At 40.1% G+C, this 25,312-nt stretch overlaps 1 protein-coding gene across 4 annotated transcripts; it reads left to right on the top strand.

Moving 5' to 3' along the window:
- The first annotated feature begins 52 nt into the window (after positions 1 to 52).
- slc6a4a (solute carrier family 6 member 4a) lies at positions 53 to 23,448 on the top strand. 4 transcript variants are annotated; one of them, XM_051065364.1, is made up of 16 exons: positions 53 to 667; positions 1,810 to 1,951; positions 2,474 to 3,771; positions 11,436 to 12,362; positions 13,768 to 13,902; positions 14,391 to 14,613; positions 15,936 to 16,074; positions 16,730 to 16,864; positions 17,048 to 17,151; positions 17,349 to 17,476; positions 17,700 to 17,812; positions 18,558 to 18,689; positions 19,224 to 19,323; positions 19,600 to 19,700; positions 19,888 to 20,055; positions 21,695 to 23,448. In XM_051065364.1, the coding sequence occupies exons 4-16, from the start codon at positions 11,891 to 11,893 to the stop codon at positions 21,767 to 21,769; spliced, it is 2,025 nt and encodes a 674-aa protein (XP_050921321.1). In that variant the 5' UTR covers positions 53 to 667; positions 1,810 to 1,951; positions 2,474 to 3,771; positions 11,436 to 11,890; the 3' UTR covers positions 21,770 to 23,448. The 4 variants fall into 4 exon arrangements, with proteins under 4 accessions (XP_050921321.1, XP_050921322.1, XP_018554380.1 ...); XM_051065365.1 differs by lacking the exon at positions 53 to 667 and having other exon boundaries at positions 1,776 to 1,951; XM_018698864.2 differs by lacking the exons at positions 53 to 667; positions 1,810 to 1,951; positions 2,474 to 3,771 and adding an exon at positions 6,507 to 6,664.
- The last annotated feature ends 1,864 nt before the right edge of the window (positions 23,449 to 25,312 follow it).

Genomic DNA, 25,312 nt, shown 5'->3' with positions numbered 1-25,312 from the left:
CAGAGAGTGGAGGCTCACACTGTTACGTCTGTTGTATGTCTGGTTTTCTGAATCTGGGCCTCAGCATTTAAAAGGTGAAGTGAGTTTATTGCATCATAAACACCCTTTCAATTCTGAGGGAAAACTGCATCACAAACAATCTGCAATCTGAGCCATGGACACACAGTTAAGGTTGTATTTTTATTTACTCTCTTGTGTGCTCTGCAGTTTTATTTGTTTTGTTTTTTTACATTAGATTTCATGTTTTGTCCTTGTGCTCAGAGCTTTTTCACTATGCTAACCTCTTGGACACTTGCGAAACAGCAGTGATATACTCCTACTAGAATAACACTTTCCAATAACACACAATCTTCCCATAACTTCCTCTCCCTGTAGACAAGACAGGGTCAACCAGAAAAGCAGCATAGGTGTGCGTGTGTACATATGAGTTGTGTGTGTGCGTGCATCCACATCATTTGTTATTATATCTTCTGTCTGTATCCCCCTGATTGGGTATCTAGGAATGTTAAAAGCAGGAAAAGGTCGTACTTCAACAATACTCGCTCATTTCTACACAGAAGGGCTACGTTGCCGTGCCAGGTGAAAATCCAAGCTCTTCCTGCACAGACTCTGCAATCATTCCTCAGTGACGTTCCAACTCTTCCTGCTTTAAAACACTCCTGTCAAGGTAAGGACGACCCCTGACCTCCCAGCTGTTAGTCTGTAAGTTCAATTATCACTCTTTAACTATTTAGCATGACTGGCTGAGGGTGAATGGGAGACCTGAGACATGACTGGTTTAATGGTGAGTGTGTGGTTTGGTGATTTGGCCTTACTGCAGTTTCAATAAGTCTTTGTGATCTACATCTTTCCTGTCACATTGCTCTGTGTGTTAACGATGAATTGGCTTTAGAGTAATCCTAAGAATATGAGAACACAGAGGTTAAGTCCACTGTATGAACGCCTATGTCCTCCTACCCGTCAACCTGCTTTTTATTATTCTCGTCCCTTCCTCCTCTTGTTACCTCCTCTGTCCTGTCCTGTGCCTGGCACACACTAAAATAGCTGCAGATGGACCTGTGCCACTCTTCAAACACAACCCAGAGATTTTGAGATGTGAATTATAGCGACAATTAAGTAGTTTTGAAAAATGTACTTGCCACAGAAGCTAGATAGATGGTGTTGTGAGATTAAACTGTTGATTGATCACAGGCCAAACCATTTCTTTCCTAGAAATCTTCCCTCAGAGGAAAGGCATTTTCTTTTATCTGGCTTTGATTTAGAGGAGAATGTCCGTTGTAAATCTTAGCCGGCAAATCTCTGGTTACTCAATATGTTCAAGGGAAAATGGGAGATGATTTCTAGTTGTTTGCTTTTGTAAAGTCATATTAAGTTTCTGTGATGTGGATTAAAAGATGTAGACTGATTAATTGATTGACATATTTATATTAGAGTTATAATATAAATTTTCCTTACACAAATATAAATCTTAGTTACACAAAAGCTAATTACATTTGCCATGAAAAAGGCTGAAAAAAAACAGTGTTATCTTGAAAAGAAATTAAAAAATGAACAAGTTTGTGTGTAAACACCAGTGGTGCTGAATTAACAGAGCAGGTTAAAGTGTTACGATTATGAAGTCCATGTCAGAGTAAAATTGTATTTGCAGGTTGTGTGAGCAAGAGTTTTTTTTTGTTGGTTGTTGTTGTAATGTATGATACCACTACCCACTGTGTTTGTTGGTAACTATAAAATAGGGTTTTAAAGCACATTGCAGCACTGTTCAATCATTCAATCAGCGTGACAGGTGTGTGTGCTTAATCATTGCAGACACCAGACCAATCAGGACACAGTATGCTTCTCATTAAGTAAGTCACCAGTTCACTCTCCTGGAAGTTTGTGTCACGCAAGTACTTTAAGAAATAGAGAAGTTCTACACTCATCACTGACACTTTCCTGAAGATAAATTAAGGTTTGTAGAACATTCTCTCAGCACAGTATATAATGTTGTTATCCCCAGACTGGTTCATAAGGTTCATTTTGTTTAAGCTACCGTCAGGTATTTCTGTAAATTAGCCTTAGCACTAGCTTAAACAATTTTACAATTTTAAAAGGGCCCCAGATATATTGTTTGTTTTATTTTGTAGTGTTAACTGTGCCGTGAAAATGATGCTTGAGTTTCTGAACCAAATCTTACATGCATGTAAAAAAAATATATATATATATATATATGTATATGCTGTGTTAAGATTGCGCTATGGTAGTTCTCTTTCCACTGGTTTTGTTTTAGTTTAAAAACTTTACAAGGGCATATCATGTAAGACTTTTATTATGAAGCATTTACAGGAAATACTTTGTAGCAGTCGCTGCATGTGTTTGTATATTTTTCATGCAAGTGCTTTTTTTCAGCACTTTATTTTTCATTGGACTATTTTTAAATATTAACCCTGATAATATCTATGTCTGTCTAATGTTAGTCTTTCTCCTGTGACAGTTTGTGTCTTCCACAGAGGTGTTTAGATGCCATACACCAATATGTCTGAACAGTGGATTTTGAGGGACATGAAAAGTGATCTTTGCTTAGCAGATGTGGGTGATCAGGTAACACAGGTAACACAGGCACAGGTCTCAATATCCCATAATAAATCAGATTTAACCCCTACTTGGGGTTAAATAAGCCTTTACAGGGCAGCCTGTAAAGGCAGGGCAGCCTGTAAAAGGCTTATTGTGGGTATATTTTAAGGTGTGAGATGCAGAACAAAGCAGGATTGTGAACCTATGAACCTGTCCACCCTGGCTTACAGATCCTGATGTCAGAAATGAGTCTTATGATCGTTTCCATGTCGGGCTGTTTGTGTTTGACAGGAGGAATTAGCCCACTGTTGAACCATACAGAACTCTTCACTACACACCTGGTCTCATTATTCTCTTCCATTTTTTCCCCTCTCTTCTTCCCCTTTTTAGTGTGTGTGTGTGTGTGTGTGCATTCCTTGTGTGGATTTGTGTGTGCTGCAGTGAGGATTAACCTAGTACTTCAGCTGATGCTGATTGGAATGACGTTCAACACACACAGGCTGGCTTTTAACAAGAAGGAGAGACTGGACCTTGTGTGTGTGTGTGTGAGAGAGAGAGAGACAGAAAGAAAGAGGACACTGATTATAATTTAATGTCAACATGACAGGAGCTGTGTTGTTAGTCTGTGTCTGGGCTGCCCTCTTTTATATCTTATCTCCCTCCTGCTCTTCACACACACACATGCACACACAATGGAGGCTATGTACACTGACTGTACTACTGTACCTGGCATAGTGCCTTTTGGCCCCGTCAGTTGCAGGTGCAGGTAAATGGGTTAGTTAGGCCAGGACACAGACAGGCTGGGACTTAAATAATCTGTCTCTCACACTCCAACACTCTCCTCATAATGTGCACATTTCACCTTGCTGATTTCCGACATTTTGTGACCTAATTTATGTACCTGTGTTCCTCTCTTACTCCTCTTTGGCCCTCTTATAAATATGCATCAAGGAATCTTGGATTAGGGGCAAGGATCCTTTTCTAAAGCTCAGCATGTGTGTGTTTGGGTGAGAGAGTGTGTGTGTGAGTGGGTGTATGCATGCTTGAGTATGTGTGTTTGTGTCTTAAGCCAGGCAGAGCAGAATACGGGCCCGCTGTAAGCCCAGGCATGTGTGATTTGTGTGAATGGGTTTAGTGTGCGCTGATGGGCGACGTCTCGGACACTAGATGACCAGGCGCTCCATAGACAACGCAGCCTGTCCTGCTAAACATATCAAGGTAAGACCATGCCTCCTGTCTTTTTACAGCCCATAATTTCATTACCACTGGGTTCATCATTTATAATCACTGTTTAGCTCTGGGTTATAAATCTATACTGATGGCCATCTCTGTAAGATATGTACATATGTAGTGCATGTGTGTTTGCCCAGGTCCAGTGAAAATCCAATATATTTTATTTCTTTTTGAGGCCTCTCATATCAGTCATTTATCCTTATCTTTGTTATGAATTAAATTAGAATCTGTTAGATTTTGGACACAAATTAGAATATCACCAGATTTGGGGATTAATTATTTAACAGGGACATTTTATGCTTAAATGTGTAATGTGGAATCTGTGATACACACAAATAAAAGACAAATCCAAAATCTTGTTATTTTAGATAAGGACTAAAGGACGTGGAGTTTATTTTTTGATTTAAAGGAGAGAAAATTCATATGGCAGTATATGATTGTGAGCAACTCTTCCATTCTTTCTCTTTGTTTAGTGAAGGAATCAAAAGTTTCTTTTTCTCGTAGTGTATATTGTATGTACTATACAAAGGAGAGGCTCAGAGAGGGAAACCCATATAAAAGCTTGTTGTTTTACTGATTATCTATCCATCATTTACTTCTCTCTGTGTCAGTTAATTTTGGTCAACACTGAATGAAGAATTTAGTGCAGTTATTCACTTTTCAAACGTTTGTTTCGTATTATCTGGCACTGCTTATCAGGTCACTTCCCGCTGTTCACTTGAGCGCACAAAATGTCGGCATAAAGCCATTCAGTTTCCAAGAAATCCCAAAATAATTAATACATTGTAAGCCATAACCCTCAACTACCCACGGGTCAAGCCACTGCCACTTTTTAAATGGAACTTCAGTTTTGTATTTTCAAGGATGTGTCATCCTGTTAGATCTATGGGGAATGTTTACAGTACAAAGCTGTTTCCCTAATAATAATTTGTCAGATAATTAAGGAGGTGGTAATGTTTGCTCTCTCCACCACAACATCTCACAGATGCTGTGTACAGTGTCACTCCAGGATTACACTGTGACTGTAAGCCCATTAATTTATAAGCTTAGCAAAATGCAAAATGCATTTCAACATTATCTGACACTAAAGAACAATAACATGTTTAAATTCAACATTTTCAATTTAAAAAAAAACTTTACAGTACAATTATGTAATGTTTGTTGTACCTACTACCCATGATTGTCCTGCTGAATCAGTAGTATTTGAGCCTTTGTTCTCATTAGCCTCAGATCACCAACCACCTGCAATCTGTCCTTCCATGCCCTATTGGTTGTCTTTATTTTTAGTGGCTGTACGTCATGGTGCAGAGAAGACGCTGGTCCAATAAGGTCAATCCCGTATGGTGTGTTGACAGTCTTTTGTTTTCGTAGTACTGCATTGGTATGGCAGTCTTTTCATTTTCATTTTCAAAAGTTTTTTTTTTTTTTTTTTTTTTGCAATCCACAGTATGTTATGCATCTTGACTATTACATGAGATGTATTATGACAACCTATTTTTAAAATGAAAACTGGCACATAACAGACATCTACTGCCATCAAAAGTGCAAACTTCAATTTACATTTTCCCATTAATTCTTGAATCTTTAAATGCATCACTCAGCTTCTTTTTGTTTTATCCAAAACACAGTTTTTCTTCTACAAAGCTGACCTAACCCTCAAGTCATGGTCTGTATTAGAATAATGTGTATTATTTCCCATTTGATCTTTACATGCTAATTAATTTGGCAAGATACAGAAATGGGATGTTACCCAAATCTGCACATTTTTCTGCCTTATCATAAAAAGTATTGCTCAAAGTTTTCAGTGTATTTGCACATTTGCACAATGACAATTTGACAACATCTCTAGAGAAAAATTGAATTTCTCAGAAGATAGATGTGTCTTCATTATGCTTGCGGGTAATGTTTTCTGCTTAATGCATCCTCTCTTGCCTCACAGATTACTGCTTGTAGCTATAAAGGATTATCTTGATTGCAATTTCATATTTAAGCTCAAACACAGAGGAGGTCAGAGGTAAAGACTAGGATGAATGAGTATGTTACAGAAATGCTCTTTCAAGTTGTAATGGGAGTTGATGCTGGAAAATGGTGACATAAAGCTGAGACAAATCAAGGAAGGGGTTTGTGAATCTGTAATAGTGAGGTTCCTGTCTGTAAGATATATGATCAAGAATAAAAGCTGAACATACGGTAGAAAGGCCTTGACTTTCATGACCACATGTGCTCAAGCCAATCTATTGTCTATGACAGCAACATTCTGTGTTGATTGTCTATGTTCACTGTCTCAGAGTGACGACTGTTTGTTTATATTTCAGAGTGTTCTTGGGTGCATGACCCGGCCAACAGACACAGTCATGGTAGAAGCTAAAGGGCCATAATTTAATAATGCACACATGCTTTCATTTCCCAACTTTGCATGCAACCACAACACGGCAAATGGAAATAAATCTCTCCTTCAGGGCAGGTTACTGTGCATGTCTTGATAATTTGCCACTTAAAATGTGTTTGCACATCTACTTATCAGGCTGCCCCTCAGTCTGGAGCGTGTAAAAGCTAAAAGTGTTTTTTTTTTTTTTTTTTTTTTTCCTGGGAGTAGTTTCCTCTTAAGGTACTACAAGTTCCATTGACTAGTTAAGTGTTGTTTGTGCAGATGTGGCTGGAAGTGTAGAGGCTTTCTGACCAGCAACTAATGCACTAAACAGTTTTCTCCCCCCACATCTGCCTGCACTGTTTATTTTTCGATTAGCAAGGGCTCAAGTTGGCACAAAGTCAAGTGGGCATGGGAAACGGTGTCCTATACACAAGTATAGGACACACTTGTGGACCACAGCTGAAGACCTATGACGGCAAGCATAGGACTCTCACATTGCTTTGTCAGGTTAGTCTCTCTCTCTCTCTCTCTCTCTCTCTCTCTCTCTCTCTCTCTCTCCCCCCCCTGTATGATCCTACTAAATGTGTACTTGTCTTACAGTACAAAACTATTGTATGTGTGCATAAAGGAGAGGGCTGCTTTGCCCTTTGTGTGTGAGTAAATGAGACAAAATATGTGTGTGGGTGTGTGTGCATGTATGAGTAAGTGAGTGTTCCATATGTGTGAGTAAGAAATTGTGTTTTTTATGGCACCTGTCCACAGTTATCTAGGTGTAATAGTAGTCCATAGTTAATACACACATTTAATAAACTATAAATATGTTTATACCAAAAACTATACACAAAGATAAATTGCTTTATTTAAGTGAATATCCACTGGCCACAAATTATTCCAAAATATAGTTAAAGACTAAATTTTGTGAAAAATAAGCTCAACCATCAGTCATATGATTTATAGAGATATTTGAGATTTTAAATGTGACAATACTTTGTACAGCCATTTCCTTTACCTTTACTTCTTCCAGCAAGTTAACAACAAGGTAAGTGATTGTTCAGGGATCTGGTACTTGCTCAACACTTCAGCAGGTGGAGATGTTAGTTGACAAAGAGGCTTAAACCCAGCCTCTCTAGTTGAAGGATGGCCTTTCTTACCATCAAACCACAAGCTGCCCTCAAGAGACTGATTCCTTGAAGGGCAAAGAATTTTTTATCACAGTTTGGAAACAGTTTCCCATTATATACTATAGTTTGTGCACCAGAGAGCTCAGATAAGACTGAAAAAGTCAGCTGTTAATGTGATTCACATTGACAGATGAACTGACAGATTTAGCTGATTTTTGATTCTTCTTATTTATTTATTTTTTTTACTTGCCTTTGTTAAGTCCTCTGAGGTGTTTCAGAAAAGATTCAGGAAAACCCCTGAGAGTTGCCAAAGCAGACTCTGATAAGAGAGACATTTATTTTACTCAACCACTCCTGACATCTATACCCCCAGACCAGAGGGTGTTGGTCTGTGTTTAAAAACAGCTAGGTTACAAACATTGGCACAGAGCCCAAAGCTTTATGAGTTGTTTTAGAGAAAGGATACACTGAGCAGGCGTGCTTTTGGGATCTCATGGAGATTTCAGAAGCAAAATGCTCCTGAGCTGATATGGTTCATGGTGAGGGCCTTTCAGATTTCACCATGTGATATGGTTTAATTACTTATTCAACATTTCATAAATAACAACAAAGATTGTGTGAACTCAACCATGCAATTGCAAATATAGTTCATGTAATATGAGTCTGCATGAGAAAGTGTGTGTACATTCATGTACATGCTGGTTTTTGTCCTGATTTTGTGTGAACTGAAGTCAAAATACAACACACACACACACAGACCTGTGGAGTGTTTTTTGTTTGTTTGTTTTTCTTGATTTTCTTTAAAATTGCAAAGTCTAATGTAGCATGTGGAGAAAATTAAGTGGAGAGAATCTTTTATTATTAAAGCTCAATAACACATTTTAAACCCAGTATTCAGATTGTAAGTTAAGGAATAAGGAAGATATTACCCAGAGTCAGCATTTTTTTCTTTTAAATGTTATTTGATGAATTACCTTATCCTTGGATATCTAAATTGAATGCAGGTACTGTGTGAACTACTGGTTAGTGAAAACAGAACAGGGCTCAAAAGTTATGGGTCGCAGGGGTCAAAGCAGCAAAAGCCTAATCTATCCTTAGTAGGTGCGCATGATGGCATGAGGAAAGAACTTAGTAAAGGAGAAAAAATGGGAGGAGGGACCAAAGATTGAAGGATGAGAGCATAATGAGTTAACGAGAAAAAACAGGGAGTGTGAGAACTCCAGCCAGGCTTTACCAGGCAGCATTTGAGTGTGTGTGTGTGTGTGTGTGTGTGTGTGTGTGTGTTTGTGTGGAGGAGCACCCTGACACAGAGCCCCACTCTGTCACTCAAGTACTCAAGGGTAGGACTTCCCCTGTCTGCAGTGTGGGTGTGTGTGTGTGCTTTAATGAGAATTCTGCCATAACCTGTATGTACTGTATCAGAGCTACAGTTCATTATCACCCTTTGTATTGTTATTGTATCAAAACAAACTTCAAAGTGGGCATGTCTGTGCTTGCATAATGTTCCTTCTGTATCTTCAGTCTGAGCGCATGCATCCATCTCTCATCTCATCCATCTCTGCGTACAGTATGTCTGTGTGGCTGTGCGTCTCTGAACGCGGTGTGTGTGTGTGTGTGTGTATGTGTGGTTGCAAGTCAGTGAGAGAGGGACAACAAGGGAGGGAGAGAGAGAGAGAGAGAGAGAGAGAAATGAGAGAGGTTTTAGAGCTCAGTGGGCAAACACAGTGTCGTGATGTGCTGGTGCACGCTGTCTCTCTGGCAAGTTTTTGCAGTACCACAGGATTCTTTAAGTTTTGTGTAGAAGTCACTGCTGCTGCTCTTTGTGCAGGTTTCAGCTGCCACAGGTACTGCTTGTTCTCTTTTACCATCTCCTAAAGTAATGTGTGCATGTGAAATGTGTAAAATACTACTGGTGTTTTTACTTTGTTGTTCATTTTAAGGTAATTTCCTCACAAGTGTCAATGAGGTGACTAATGATTTGCCTAAAATTTAAGCAGAGTTTACTAAGATGAGAAATGGCTCAAAAGAGTGCCTAGGTTTTTTAAGTTGGATTGTTTTATAATGTCTTGTTATAATATATATATATATATATATTCTTTGCATGTCCGCTTTCAGTCTATCTTTGCAGAAATCTTGATGTTATCATCTTTTTCTTTATTAAAGTCTACTTAGTAGAACAGCAAAAGATAAAAAAATAAATATTTTTTTATATCCAGCAAAGACTAATGACTTTAGAGTTGATACCACAGTATCTTTCTTTAGTGTTAGTTTTTGAAGACGGGAACACAGAAAAAAAAAATCAATTTCAAACTTTATTTGAATTATAGATGTTGCTTCTTCTTCTTGATTAAATGTATCTGCAGGTAAGATTTAGTATTTCATCAAGCCATTCACCACCATTTGCTTTTCTTGACCTTCAGTTGTGAGGCAGTGTGACAACTGATATCAGAATCAGAATACAGTGTATGCTGTACATATAATTGTAAGTTAACTGTAGTTGAGAAAATAACATTTTACACTTACTTCAATCTACTTTTGTTAGATTTTGTTAGATTAAGGTTAATGAGCATTTCACTTTATCCCTACATTTCTTTTGAGTCGTGACCTTTCAAGTAGAAATTGTCAGATTTCCAACAAGTCAAAGCTTTGAAACTTTTCTTACCAGACCAGAAGGAGCGTACTGTACTTCTGTCAGACTGTGAGGATTCAGATGGAAATGAAGTCATTGTTGTGATGAAGAACTTATGATTGCTTTCATCAGGAAGTAAATGTGTGGTTTGTACAAGAAGAAAATGTTTGTGTTGAGTGGAAGATTAGCCAGTGTTTCTTTTCCGCTCCGTCCAGGTACATGACAGGGTCTTTGTTATGTGGCAGTCAGATGTTAGTGTGGAGCGAATGTCGTGCCTTGTAAAACTGCTGGACACTCGTTCTTAATTAAAATAATGGCATTCCATGTAAATTGAGTCTTCCTACACTCTGGCATTCATTACTAATTGAGCTAACACTGTAAACAATCTAATCCACTTTTAAACGGCTCTCACAGTTTGACCCATTACTCATGTGATAGCATTTTGGATTGTACATTGACCATTTGTGGATTTTCTGTTGAAAATTGAATGCTTATATCGTATGTGTAATTTGTTGCCAGTGTAAAAAAAATGTTTTTATTCATGCGTTGTAGCCTTCCTCCTCAGTGAAATTAAATCTAATCATAATGCTTTATGAAGCAGCTGTAGAACCATTTGTACTCAGAGTACTTGAACTGTACTAAATAGACAAAAAGTACTTATTCAGGGCTCTTGGCAAAGAATACCACTTGATGCACTGACGTCAACAGACATGTAGATAGAAGTTTTGTGTTTAGCATTTCAAATATTTAGAATTTAGCATTTAATTAATAAATAAAGGAGATGAATGTGCTCCATTCATCTAAACTGTCTACTGTCTCTGTACTGCCTATAGATGTACAGACTAGTAAGTGTAACTGAAAAAAACATCTATGATTTTACTCAGTGATGAATAAAGACAAATATGGCACACTTCAGACAGGCCTGTTTAAACTTCATTTTTAAAAATACTCAGCTTGTTTTGAAGCCGTGAGGGAAAATAATTCCCGGGTTGTTTTTTTTTTTTTTTTTGCTAATCTATTGAATGCTTAGCACACATCACAGCCAAAATAACTAAGAAATGACCTGTTGAGCATATCGATCTTATGTTGGTAACGTTCAAAGTGACATTTTAAATGGGCTGACGTTTCCAGTTTTCTCATATGTCTCCAGCCTTCGAAAACACCGCTGATACTTGTGTGTGTGTGTGTGTTCTCTAATTTTTGATCAGATAAGCATGGAAACAGGTTATGCATGTGATTCATGAAATGAAAAACATGAATGACAGTTAAGTAAATCAGCATGTCCCAGCACAATCCCCTCAATTTGTGGTGTTCTTAATAAAAATATATTTCTTTTTCTCTCTAATGTTTATCCACATTAAGATTTACCCTTTTATTTATAATAAAACTGTAGACCTGACACTGCTTTGTAATTGTTTTACACTGTCAGGCAGTAATGGCATGTAGGAAAGTTTACTGAGAAGTAATTTAAAACTGCCAAACTCCTCTCTTGAGACTTATCTGTGTATTTTCTCTGTGTGTGTTGCAGTTTGTCCCATCGCTGAGTGTCACAGAGGACGAGCCATTTGTGGAGAAGATCCAAGATTCTTGTAACTTTTCTGCTGGCCACATCCTGTTGAAACACACCTCTTTTCTCGTGTACCCTCCTCTCTCTGTCCTAGCTCTTATTCCCTCTTGCTCAACATACTCTTACACATTTAAGCCCTCTCCCACATACACACACCTCCCCTTATTCTGGCCTCATTTTCTGCTTTTAGCTCTGCTCTCCTGTTCCCTTTCTCGTCTACCTGTCCAAGAAGGACAATCCTTGATTTTCCCCACTCTTGTCCTACACCATCACTGCACAATTCCCTCGCTCTCCTAAACAACTCTTTTCCCCTAATGGGCACCATATCAGACAGCAGTGCCACATTCCCTTCATCATCACTGAGAACCTCTCTCCACCCCTAACTGCTTCACCGGCACCAACCACAACACAACCCAATGGAGACAAAAGATATGATGATGACAAGCATGTTGACAATGGACAAGGGGGAGAATGAAGGAGAGAGGGACAAAGGGAGGGAGGAAATGGGGGGAGAAGAGGAGGGGACACAGCAGGAAAATGGTAGACTGATGCTGGCTGATGGTCTTGCAGAGAAAGGACCCAAGAGCCTGACCACGGGCTCTGGCCAGCAGGTGTCCAATGGCTTCACTTCATCCACCCCTCAGAGCCCCAGGGACGGACCAGGGACCGCAGCTTGCTCTGGGGGCACAGCCTCTGGGCCTGGAGGTGGCGCTGGGTCCTCCATGCCACTGGGAGGCCTCAGGACTCTAGTGGTCCAACAAACCAGCTTGGAGAGGCCCAGAGAAACCTGGAGCAAGAAGATGGACTTCTTGCTGTCTGTGATTGGCTACGCCGTTGACCTGGGAAATGTCTGGCGCTTCCCCTACATCTGCTACCAGAATGGAGGAGGTGAGGAGACACAAGATGTTTCAGTGAGAGAAAATGGGGAGATGGTGGAGAGGGGAGATAAGGAGTAGGATGGATTGGAGATAAGGATACATGAGATCCCATCCTAGAGTAAACAGGATTTCGAGACTAGACTAGAAAGAAAAAAAGGCTCTTTCATGGTTTGAATTGTAATGCACTATGATTCACAATATATTTAATAGCTGAAGTAAGTCAGTTTACAAGCCTGTAACTGTTTCCATCATTAAATGTGGACGTGGGTGGAGTCGATCTCTGGTACATTAGCATTTCAGCAAAGTAAATGCATAAAAAAGCGTGTAGACCTATGAGGAATGGTACAGTTAACAAACTTCTTAATAGCACTTGATTTAGCTTATTTCAGGGTAAGCGTATGTTTTCAAACCGTTTGTGTGGCACCCCTGTGCACTGTTACTACACAATCCTCACCTAGCAGCAAACAGGGCCTCCCTTTCTACTTTTATTGAATTTGCAATAATAAAATCTTTGCAATTTCCTGTGTTCTGTGTGTGTCTCGCGGAGCGAGGTAGAGATGGGGACTGGGAGACACTTGATAGAGGCAACAGTATTAATTGTGGGTTTTATGAGAACGCCTTCAGTCTCTTTCTCCTTGCTTAATAACCTGTCTCCCAGGCAGCTGCTCAATCAACCCTTATCTTTGCTTTCATGTCACAAAGAGACACAAGCATGGGTGTACACATTGGCCTATCTACATACACAAATGCATGCGTGCACATAAAATAAGTTGATAATCTGATAGAGAGAAAGAAAGAGAGAGATGTGATATCAAACTCTGCACGTTAGGCTGGAGAGTCCTAAGATCTGGCTACCATCCTGCTGCTCCTCTGTTCTTCAGGGTTTTCTTCTAAATCTCCTTTCAACACTTTTCATACTTTCCTTACTTAGCAATAATGAAGCCAACATCACAGTAGTACTTATCACTATTAAACAAAATGACCCTCTTACTGTGTATTTCCACAGGGCATATTAAACGCAGAGTGGTTTGAAGCTAGGAAAACAATGGTTTGTTGTTTTTGAATGGACTAGGGTTATGTAAATGATAAGGTACTTACAAAAGTTAATGATTTTTACAGAGTGCTTTTTAATGTTCTTGGTTCTTGTCGTTTGGGAGTTATTAAGAGGACTACTGAGATTACAGATGGAGTATGAACAAGCAGCAGATCCCATGAGTGTAATTGACCTTTTACTAGTCTTCCATAACTCTTTCTATTCTTTCAATTTTTCCCTGCTTTCTCTTTTCTCAATGTTTTCATCTTCCAAACATCTCCATTTTTTTCACTCTCCACTTACTCATTTCTTAACTCCACCCCTGTTTCCTACTCTTGTTTTTTTCTTTCTTATCCCCAAACTTCCCCATGTCTCTGTTCAGGTGCCTTTTTGTTCCCCTACCTGTTGATGGCGGTGTTTGGAGGTGTCCCTCTCTTCTATATGGAGCTGGCTCTCGGGCAGTTCCACCGCAGCGGCTGCATCTCCATCTGGAAACACATCTGCCCCATCTTCAAAGGTAACAGGGGGAGTGGACACAGAACAGAACAGATGGAGTGTATAGTAACAGGAAAACTGGCAGTAGAAGAAAAAATAAGATGAAAAGGGACTCCAGAGCCTGAGAGACAGCTCATTTAACCTTCCTGTCCCCGTCAGTTCAGTTCCCTTGAAGAGCATCCCTTGCCTCTTGTACATCTACTGACTCTGAACTGACTCTCTGTTATGGAAATTGTCACATTTCCATGCAAAATGCCAGATGCTCAGAAATTTGATAGTATGTAAATTGTTGTTGTTCAGAAATGTCACCCACTTACCCAATAACAACTTGAAAACACCACTGATGTCTCTGCAAGATCTGACTGACTGGTGTCACATACTGTGCACAATGTTTTAGAATAAAACATAGCTGTATTTACATAGTTAAAGATTTTGTTTTTTTAAATTTTGTTTTTTTAATTGTAATCTATCAACTATAATCTCATACTATCATCTTTTCTACTCATCCAGGGATCGGCTTTGCCATCTGCATTATAGCCCTCTACATTGCCTTCTACTACAACACCATCATGGCCTGGGCCTTGTACTACCTACTGTCATCATTTGGGTCAACCCTTCCCTGGACCACCTGCACCAACAGCTGGAACACAGCCAACTGTAACCGCTACATGTCCACCGACCACAATGTGTCGTGGTCCAACTCCTCCACCTCCCCCGCAGAGGAGTTCTATACGTAAGTGCATGTAAGTGGGATGTAGAGGCTTACAGGGGAGAGCTACACAGGAGGGAGACGTCAGGTGAAGAGAGGTTAGCATTTCAGAATAAGAGTCAGATAAGAGTGATACAGGTGAACTATGAACTAATCCTTTAATGTGTTACAGAAATATCAATGAAAGTATCAGTTTCCAGTCCCCCACGACTGGAGGGGCTTCAGAGGGTTAAAGGAGCCGGTGGAGGGCAAGAGAGGCAAGAGATAGCAGGGAGAGAGAAACTGATGTGGTTACAACAGAATGAAAAACTGAGACTACAGATCATTTGAAGAGCTGGAAAAGAGATGTCTGTAGCCTGCTGCTTATATAGTGATGAACTCAAGTAGTAGGGATAGCCATAGTTAAATGCAGGGTAGTCAGCACAGACACAAAAGTGTTTTCTACTGTGATTTAAAACCCAAGGTCTGTCAAAACAATGTCTTTCTTATTCCTGCCTGCGTTGGCCTTATCAGCTGCTCACTAGACCATGTCTGTGTCTGTCCAATGAGACAGATTCAGATTCAGTGTTTATCTACAGCTGGCTTTCTCAAATCAGGTTTAAAAGTAACAAATTCCGCAACTCAGCCTGGCGCCAGAATTTCCTGTTTTCAACATAAATCGTGGCTCTGTTTTATTGTCCAAGTGCTGTTTTGTTGTCTCTGTGCTTAACCTGTGACCAGATGTTAACCTCACTGTTCATTTCAAAACCCTTTTCACACCATATTGTGTTTGTTTTTTTTTTTACTTTGGCTATAAAGTCAGTCAAGGTTTTCTGGTAGTGTTTTTATCCAGTCTCTTCTTGATGAACTTTTTATTTCAGCTCATGTAATCTGTATATATCCCATGTTGTGTGTGTGTATTTGTTTGTGAATTAGGCTTTTATGTTTGACAATGAGTATATAGAGTACTCTTTTTTGTGCTGTGTCTTATGTCCTTTATGTTTCTCTCCTTCCTTCCATGCTCTATTCTTTTCTTCTATCATCTAAATTTCCTCCCATCCTATCTCTCCACCGTGTCTTTGTATTCTCACTTTTGCTTCTGTCACTTCCTATTATTCTCCACATTCTTTTCCTTTCCTTCTCCCTCTTTTTCTTCTCCTCTTCTTCCTTCCCCTACTCTCTTCCTCCTTTTTTTGATTACCATAACTCCCCTATCTTCTGTTCTCTTCCTTTGCATCTACTACCTATATTTGCTTCCATGCAATGTTCCCTAACTTTCATCTATTCCTTGTCTCCCCTTGTTACATCCATTTGACCTCAACTCTTAACCAAAACATCCCTCCTTCCTCCTCGACTCCTCCCACCAGTCGCCAGGTGTTGCAGGTTCACCTCTCCCCAGGCCTGCACCAGCTGGGCTCTGTCAGCTGGCAGCTGGCCCTCTGCCTGCTCTTCATCTTCACCATCGTCTACTTCAGCATCTGGAAAGGAGTCAAGACGTCTGGAAAGGTAACTGAAGGGGCGCCTGCATGGCTGATGGGGGTGTCAGTTAGAGTGGATGGATGGATGGATTGATAGATGGAGGCAGAGAGGCAGAGAAGAGAGAACACTTGTTCTCCTGTCATCTCTTCATCCTCATTATCATTCATCATCATGGGTAGAAAAGTTGGTTAGAAGGGGCAGTCTTAAAGTTAAACGGTTTGTGGTTCAACCCTCGGCAGTCAAAACCTGAAAAGACCAGGCAGGCTTCAAGTACCAATATTGGAAACTAGCTAAGATAAGTTGAAAGATTTTTCTTTTAATGTACTGTTAATGTTTGTTGAATATTGTACCCCTCTCTCTCTCCCTTTCATTTCTGCATTTCTATAGTCACTACAAATGAACTAATATAAGAAAATAATAGTATTACCTACAGCAACTCATGTAAATGTAGCCTTCGATTACAGTACATATATCTATAACTGATATAATGTAACATGCTCATGATCCAAATTGCTGTTCAAAACACCCATTGACAAACAGCTCTTTCACAGAAAAATAATTTGCTTGATAAGAAACAATGTGTTTTACTTTGGTGGCTATGATGAGCAGATCATAGTCACCATGACTAACCAGACACAAGAGTTCATTAACAGAATTTATTTATTTATTTTTTCTGCATTAGGTAGTTTGGGTGACTGCTACCTTTCCCTATCTGGTCCTTCTTATCTTACTCATCCATGGGGCCACTCTGCCAGGGGCCTGGAGGGGTGTCGTCTTCTATCTCAAGCCTGATTGGACGAAACTGCTTAGCACTTCAGTAAGTCAGTAGTTGTAATCCAGCAACTCATTCTTTTATCTTTGTATAAAGATTTTGTGCTTGTCCATAATACACACTTTCTCTAACCCTGCTCTATTTCACTTTTTCCTCCCCCGCTGTCTTAATCCACATTTCTCTGTATCCCCCATCATTCACCATCATCGACCTTCCACACTCTTCAAGGTGTGGATTGATGCAGCAGCTCAGATCTTCTTCTCTCTGGGTCCGGGGTTCGGTGTACTCCTTGCCTTTGCCAGCTACAACCCATTTCACAACAACTGCTACAAGTGAGAATTCTTTTAAACACACTTGACATTTTGAAATATTGTTCATTCATTAGTGAAATTTAGTGCCAGTTTACGGAGCTAAATGCTTTTCCATTTGCTTTGCACAGGCATATAGGTTTGTGTTTTTCATAGACTGTCTCCCTAACTTTGTCATCCTCCTGCTACCCATTTCTTTACTTTCTCCCTCTCCCTCTCAGAGACGCGTTGGTCACCAGCTCTGTGAACTGTCTGACCAGCTTTCTGTCTGGCTTCGTTATCTTTACTGTGCTGGGATACATGGCTGAGATGAGGCAGCAGGATGTGGATGCTGTGGCCAAGGATGCTGGTAGGACACCACACCAGAAGATACCCAACAAGAAATTGTTTACCTAACCGCACATTGTTGGAAAAAATTAATCTTAGATTGAGCTTAAGTCAATTCTACTTGGAAAGAATGGAGAATATTGCATGCTAAATATCTGTAGGTGGATGCTTTGATATTGTGTAAGTATCAGTGTTCACAGCTGTGAGGATGAATTCCACATGACTGCCATTTCTGTCTCAATCAGGACCCAGTCTGCTGTTCATCATTTATGCAGAGGCCATAGCAAACATGCCTGCCTCCACTTTCTTTGCCATTATCTTTTTCCTCATGATCATAATGTTGGGTCTGGACAGCACGGTGAGTTTATGGATTACTTATGTCTATGCAAAAGTTAAGACACCCAAGTAAATGTTCTGTTTACTGTTCTTTGTGTCCTCACTTGTTCCTCTCTCCTTGTTATAAGCCACCCAATTATGTTGTTGCCCAGTGCCTTGCTTTTACGTGCTCGCTCAAACCTAGAAACATAAGCCTTGCTCTACAGGCAGACGCTTTACTCTGTTTGACTTGTATATGTCTGCTGTACTCGTTTCTCCATAAAGGTGTCGGGTATTATTTGTTCTCACTGTTTCATTTCGGATAACAGTCAACGAAAACAATGTGATGGGACTTTCATATCACTGTTGGGCGGCGATCTTGTCTCCATAAGCCTGTGTTTATCTGCTCTGAGGCAGCCAGCTGGAGAGACCTGTAAGGCTCTTATCACGCACTGATAATCAGTGTAGAATCAGCATCGGGGTTGCTATGCTCCTCGATTTTATGACTGAGGATATTACTGCAAAACGTGCTGTGTATGTGGAGTCATGTTGGATCGGCTTAACATTTATGGATGTTTTCTGTGAGGGGTTGCTGAATAAGTGTCAAACTACTGCTGGACTGATTATATCAAACAGCTGATTAAGCAACATCTTGATAGCACCTAACATGCAGATGAGGAATTATCCTTACAGTATACAGTATGTGTAGTCTAGATTAGTGGCTTTTCCCTCAATCTTAATGCTGCCCTAACTTCTCCTTCTTTTTATTCTGCATATTCTCCCTCCAGTTTGCAGGGTTGGAGGGGGTGATCACAGCTATGTTAGATGAGTTCCCTCACATCCTGGGTAAGAGGCGTGAGTGGTTTGTCTTTGGCCTGGTGTGTGTCTGCTACCTCGGGGCTCTCTCCACACTCACATATGTAAGTTAAACAACCACTTTCCATAGAGGTTGCTATCAAATGGCATCCATCATCTCAGTCAATTTTGATTTGAAAATACCTTTAATATAAAATCAAGGTAAATCAATAATTTATCCCTCCTGACAATGCAATTAAATAGCTGTATTGTGATGTGCTACTAATGAGAAACATTAATTCAAGACACTTCATTTAAAGCCCCATAACTGGTGACATCCTGAATGCCCATTCATCATAAACCAATAAAAAGGCTAATAGTGTTGTCAAGAGTATCTTCAGTATTACAACAGTAGTTAAGGTAATGTAATGGACCACATTTATTAGCTGAAATCAGATTAGAGCAGCCTGAATAATCTGTTTATCTCCAACCCTCATTATAGTAAGGTAGTGACTAACATGCATCCTGCTTCATTAGACACATCAAATTAGCCTAATTGTTGTCTTAGACTTTGTTGATAAAGCCTGTTGCATAATAAATTCTTCCCCTCTCTCTCTCTCTCTCTCTCTCTCTCTCTCTCGTCCTGTGTCCCGTCACAGGGAGGAGCGTTTGTGGTAAAGCTGTTTGAGGAGTACGCTACAGGCCCTGCAGTCATCACCGTGGTGCTGCTCGAAGTCATTGCTGTTTCCTGGTTCTATGGTAATTTTAGGAGTGATGTTGAATGTGCCAATGCTGGTAATTTGTGACCATATTATGAATCATAGTTATGGTGGGGATGAGGGTGGGAAATGGTGACAAAATACTGAATAAACTCAAGGTGAGGAAAGCCCTTTTTGAGTTCATATTACATATAGAACATAATTTCCTCAGTGTTTTGTCTGTTTCCTCCCTCTCTGTGCAATTTCAGTCACAGACCCGAGTCAAAAGATATCTGGGACTTTGTGGTGATGGTGTGTGTCTGTGTGTGTGTTCCAGGTACCAAACGTTTCTGTAATGACATCCAGGTCATGCTTGGTTTCTACCCGGGTTTTTTCTGGAGGCTCTGCTGGGTGGCCATCTGTCCCTGCTTTCTGCTGGTGAGGCTCATGTACGGTATTACACGGGTGCTAACTTGTGTCAAATACTGGAGGGAGCAATTGGAGGACAAACACCTGAAGCCACAGTAGTTGTATCTATAGCAGCTGTCATTTAGTTATTAGCTTTTGTTGATGTTTGATCCCAGTCATGTCTGATCTCTGTTTTTGTTCCCATTGCCATGTCCAGTTCATCATCATCAGTTTCCTGGCCTTCCCTCCAGAGGTCAGGTTGTTTAACTACCACTACCCACAATGGACCACTGTCCTAGGCTACTGCATTGGGGTGTCCTCATTCATCTGTGTGCCTGCTTACATGGTCTACCACCTGCTCAACGCCAAGGGCACATTCAAACAGGTACAGGTCTTTCCCTCTTCTCTCTTCCTCTCCTCTCTTAAGTACATTTCCTGTATGGTTTCCCTTTGTTCTTCCCATATCTCCTCTTGCTCTGTCTTTCTTACACATACTGTCTTCTAACCTTTGTTCTCTCATTGACACTTCTCCAGTGACAGAGAATGTCTGTTTTCATGTCCTCTCCTGTCCTTGTGTGTGTATATTCAGTATGGTTCCCCCTCGTTCTCCCCAAATGTTCTGTTCTGTAATTCTTCTTCTGACTCATATCCTCTGCTCTCCTGTCCTTTGTTCGTTCACTGACACATCTCCAGTGACAGGGATTGCCTCTGTTCCCTTCTTTTCCATACACTGTCAGGGTCTACCCTCCCCTGTGAACACATGACTGGAGATCAGGATCAAAGGAGCAGGGATGAGGCACAGGCCAGAGATTAGCAAGAAAAAGCCATGACAACTCCCAGGCCCCATAGATCCCCCACATACGTGCATACACACAGGGCATCACCTGATGACACACACACACACACACCTACCACTTGACACTCATACAGACACATTCTGCAACCTACGTGTGGACTGTCACATTGCCAGATTTAAGGATAAAGAACTAAAGGAGACCATGCCATCCACTGCACTTCAGCGTCAGCCTGACAAATTAAGTCCAGCTAAACCAGCACTACTGATAAAATGAATCCTCAAAACCTATTTAACAGAGAGGTTTTAGATGTCTTTATCTTATATTTTGTTGCTGTCTGAGCTAAGCATCTGTGACTGTTTGTTCCAGTGGGACCCTACATAAAGTTTTCAGACGTGTATTTGCTCTTTCTAGTGTGTTTTAAGAACCTTGTGACTTACATAATAAATACAATAACAAAACATCTCATAATTATCATCATCATCATTATTTTTGTTATCTTGTTATACCCTGTGTGAGAGCTGACAGAAGGTAGGAGGACATCAAACAGCCTCGTAGACAGATCGCCTTTGGCTGTTGTCCAGTATTGACACTCCTGCCAGGGTGCACAATGACACTGACGCACATTGTCAACTCATGAGGACAGATGAGGCTGAGCGAGGTCAAAATGTTGTCTCTGTGTAGTGAGACTATGACTGTGTGTCATTTGTAACATGTGTGGATACGATTCTCATGCCTCCCAATTCTGTAGCAAATAATGTGTTGATCAAGTCAGGTGTGAGATAAGGGCTTAGAGTTAGGAGGAGAAAATAAAACAGCAATTTTGACAAATTCTGTCTTTAGGAAAAAGGCCAAAATTCACAGGCTTCAGCTGTACAAATGTAAATGCTGGCTGGCTTTCTAGGTCATCTATGATTGTTTATTTTAGACTGTTGGTTTGGGAAAATATGACGTTTCACTGTTTTTGGACATTTTCTTGATCAGCTAATCTATAATTGATCAACTGATACTGAAAATAATTGTTAGTTGTAGTTCAATTTAAGATAGCACTCATAATCATACTGAAACAATCCATACTTTATCAGTTGTGAACATTTTATTTTAGAACAGACTCTTCAAAGATATTCCAACACACGTAGTTTGACCTGCTTTGGACTTTATTCACTATGTTTTATTCTCTTTCTGTCTCTTATGTTTCTCCTGTGTCTGTCACTTTCTGCTTATGCTCAGCGTCTTTTAAAGAGCATCACTCCAGAGCCGGGCAGTGTGGACCACAGAGACTACATTGTCACCAATGCAGTCTGACCAGATCCTGACCAAAAGAAGGTGCTACTCTATCAACACTAGAGCGCCCTCTTCTGGACAAACTGCAAAACTACCGGACAAAGGGGCTACCTTTCACCATCTTTGCCTCTTCTCATACATCTCCCTCACACGTTTGTCTTTCTCACACTAAGATCTAGAAATAGATGTGGGATTAGGTGGAGCCAGGCTGCAGCAGCTTTGTTTAGCTTCATTTGGTTTGGTTTCTTACCCTGGGTTAATATCGAAGGAGTTCTCTGGTGTTACTTGCAAACCCAGAGCCCAGTTCACATTCCTCTTCATATTTTTCCACTCAAAAGCATCACTTTTCTTCAGGTAATAAAGTCGTAATAAATATTTTATACAGTTATACATCTGTGTTCCTCCAGACCATATAACATGCAATCAGACTGGAGATACTGCACATTGAAATCAGCTGGAAAAGGCCAGACAGATACATTTCACTCCACTCTCACTGTTTATAGTTGTACTTTCATATTATGCGATTAAGTTATGCATTCTAATATGTAGCAAAATTCAGGTATCTTTTTACATCTGTTACTGAAGCCAAATATATGATATCGGTTCTGTTCATATTTCTAAAGATGTTTCAATATTGTAGTTGTCGTTATGTTGTGTTGACTGTCAGCCTGTGTTTATTCAATGGCATCTCGGACGAATGACAAATTTGCAATGAGTTCCCTACACTGTGAAGCACTGTCTGGTAGTGGCAGGAATGTGTGTGTGTGTGTGTGTGTGTGTGTGTGTGTGTGTGTGTGTGTGTGTTCAAAAGACAGACTGTTAAAATGTCCAGTGGAAAAACGATTCACAGACAGAACTAACCATGTGTATTCATTCTATAACTGCAATATAAGATGTGTATTTATTTTATAAAGTATCACTGCTGTCATTTTGACTTTCCTCACTTCAATCGTTACATGACATAGTTTTAATCTCAGTGACATTCTGCACTCTGTCCTACTGCATAACTGTCAGTAATAGAAACCAAATATGGATCAGAGTTAATAACATTATCAACATCATAGTCTGAGAATCAGCGTCACTGCTCTTTACTTTCTACCAAAAATTAGTGTCTATGTGTGTATGCACATGTGCCTGTGTGTGAGAGTGTATGTATCTGTGTGTATGTAGGAGCGGGAGTTAAAATATGGCGAGTACTGTACATCTACATGTGTATTTACTAGTCAGTCTGGTATTGGTGTAATCTATCCTGTGAATACCCGTCTCCTCCCTCCATGGATGTGTGAATGTGAGTGTGTTTAGTGAGTGTCAGTGCGTGTGTGTGTGTGTGCGTGTACACCTTGGTTAGTATGTCGGTGCACATGTGGATGGTTGCACGAAAAGGATTAGAGGTGTTCAGCCCCTTTATGTGTGCATGCTGTGATGTGTGTGATTACTGTACTTCAATGTGTGTGTGTGTGTGTGTGTGTGTGTGTCTGTGTGTCTGTAATGTGAACTCCTGTTGTCTTGTTAATGGCCAAAATATCCTATGAAGGAAGTAAACTCCCTCCTGCCTCTCTCTTTTTCTCTAGTACCTCTCAAACTTATGTAAGATCTATGTATGTCAATAAAAGACTGTATTGAGAAATACACCTGTATAGGATAAAGATATATAAATATATGGAAAATACCAGATAATAAAGATATATGGAAATAAATTACCTGTGTCATCTGTGAGTTTGTCAGTTTAGTATGCAATTTGACGCAGTAGAATTAGTTTTATTTTGTCCTTTAAAAGGTCAGCATACTCATACAGTCATCTAGAAATATTAACTTCCATAATGAACAGAACACTATAAAAAATGTTTAATATAAAATTATCAACTGCAACAGCATATGCATACTGGTCAGTTATATATCATCTATCTGGAACAGGTCCACACGCATTTTTGGCCTGGTTTTGTCAGTGAAAGCTCTTTAAAGTCAGTTCAACAGATTTCTCCCTTTTCCATGCAAATTGCCACTGCTTTCTTAACAAGTCAGAAACTAGCTGAATCTGTTTGATGATCTGCACCAAGAGATCATCCATGAAACTACCAGATCAAAACTGCCTAAAACTAAAAGTTGACTAAAAGTATTTCAGTGCAAATGTGGCTACAAGAACAGTGGGTTCTTATCCAAGTAGCAATGCTGTGGCAAATTCACACTGTGGAGCTGTTTGTGAGGTTGCTCTGTGTGTGCCACTGTTTACAGTTACTGTGTTTATAGAGAGTAACAACTCTAACAGCCATCCTTAGTGACTGTATAATGAGCTGCCAGCTCAGATTTGGCATACAACTCAAGTGAAACAGGACAACATCTGGGATGCAATGCTTTATCTTTGACAAACGTGTGAAAACAATTACAGCATTCTCTTTTATGGAAAATTATGTTCAGTCTCTATTATAACTCCACTGATTTGAGAGCAGACTGACACACCGGTGTGAAATGAGTCCTGTTTTGATCAAAGGTTGCAGTAGAGCACACAATCTGTGCGTGTGTGTCTGTGTGTGTGTACTTAGGTGCACAACATGATGGTTCCTTGTCATCACTGATTAATCCTGCAGCTGAAATCTGTAATCAGCAGCTTCAGCAAACAGTCTTGCGTTCATGTGCAGACACACACACATACACACACACAATACCGCTGAAAGGATGATCTTCTGCTCACACACCATCTGAGAAGCAGCCAATGTACAAGAGACGTACAGTTATGTATAATGTAGCCAGTGAGTACAGTGTATCCTGAGGTAGCAAAGAAACTTTTAGAGAAGTGTCATTATTTCAGCATCAGCAGCTCTATCTGCTAGCTTTAAAATGGAACTCAAAATGGGCATTTTTTTTAGTTTAATTGCACCTCCCTGGATGTGCATATGTTGTGTATGAATACACACAGTTGTGTGCCAGGGGCTTCTCCTATATGTGTGAGTGTGTGTGTGCTTTATTGTGGCAATTTCCTCTGAGCTCCCTTCCCCTGACTGATGGACACATCCTGTGTTCTCTGACTTCCCCTATCGCTGCAGATCTATATTAAACAGCGCAGCGCAGCCGGCGTATCCCTCCACCTCTGCTGTACCTGTCATCTCAGCATCTGCCTGGCTGCCTGCCTGCCAGCCTCTCTCACTATCAGGTGTCTATCAAGACCTCCAGCTCATTTCATCTCTTTTTCCAGTTCTCATATCTCCTTATTTTTTCTTTCTTGTATTAATTTGAGCAAGCCAACCAGGGCTCTGTGTTTGTGTGTACATCTATGAACATATATGAGCCTACTCTCTTTTTCAAATGTGTCTATGGCTGCTGTCACTTTGAGAAACTCCCCTCAGGATCTCATTTGCACTATGATAACCCTCATACTTCATTGCAGCAGTTCACTTTGACTCTCTACTTTCCAGAGAGCAGCTGAGTTTGACATATCTTTCAAATCCCTTTCTGCATGTCTCCCCTCAGTTCTTAATATGAATATTTTTTGACAGCAATCCAGTAGGTCACTCCGTATTTTTGACTGAAAAATCCTGGCATTTACCTCTCTAACTTGTTCTGTCTGTC

This window comes from Lates calcarifer, linkage group LG21 (assembly GCF_001640805.2).
Source record: "Lates calcarifer isolate ASB-BC8 linkage group LG21, TLL_Latcal_v3, whole genome shotgun sequence".
In the NCBI taxonomy this organism is placed as follows: domain Eukaryota; kingdom Metazoa; phylum Chordata; class Actinopteri; family Centropomidae; genus Lates; species Lates calcarifer.
Note: the sequence above shows the minus strand (reverse complement) of the source record. Positions and strands in the feature narration are given on the sequence as shown.

Coding starts and splice junctions, on each gene's coding strand:
- slc6a4a (XM_051065364.1), top strand. CDS start 11,891: ATGGAGACAAAAGATATGATGATGACAAGCATGTTGACAATGGACAAG. Junction 16,865..17,047: donor CGAAACTGCTTAGCACTTCA/GTAAGTCAGTAG, acceptor ACACTCTTCAAG/GTGTGGATTGATGCAGCAGC. Junction 19,701..19,887: donor TCTGTCCCTGCTTTCTGCTG/GTGAGGCTCATG, acceptor TGCCATGTCCAG/TTCATCATCATCAGTTTCCT.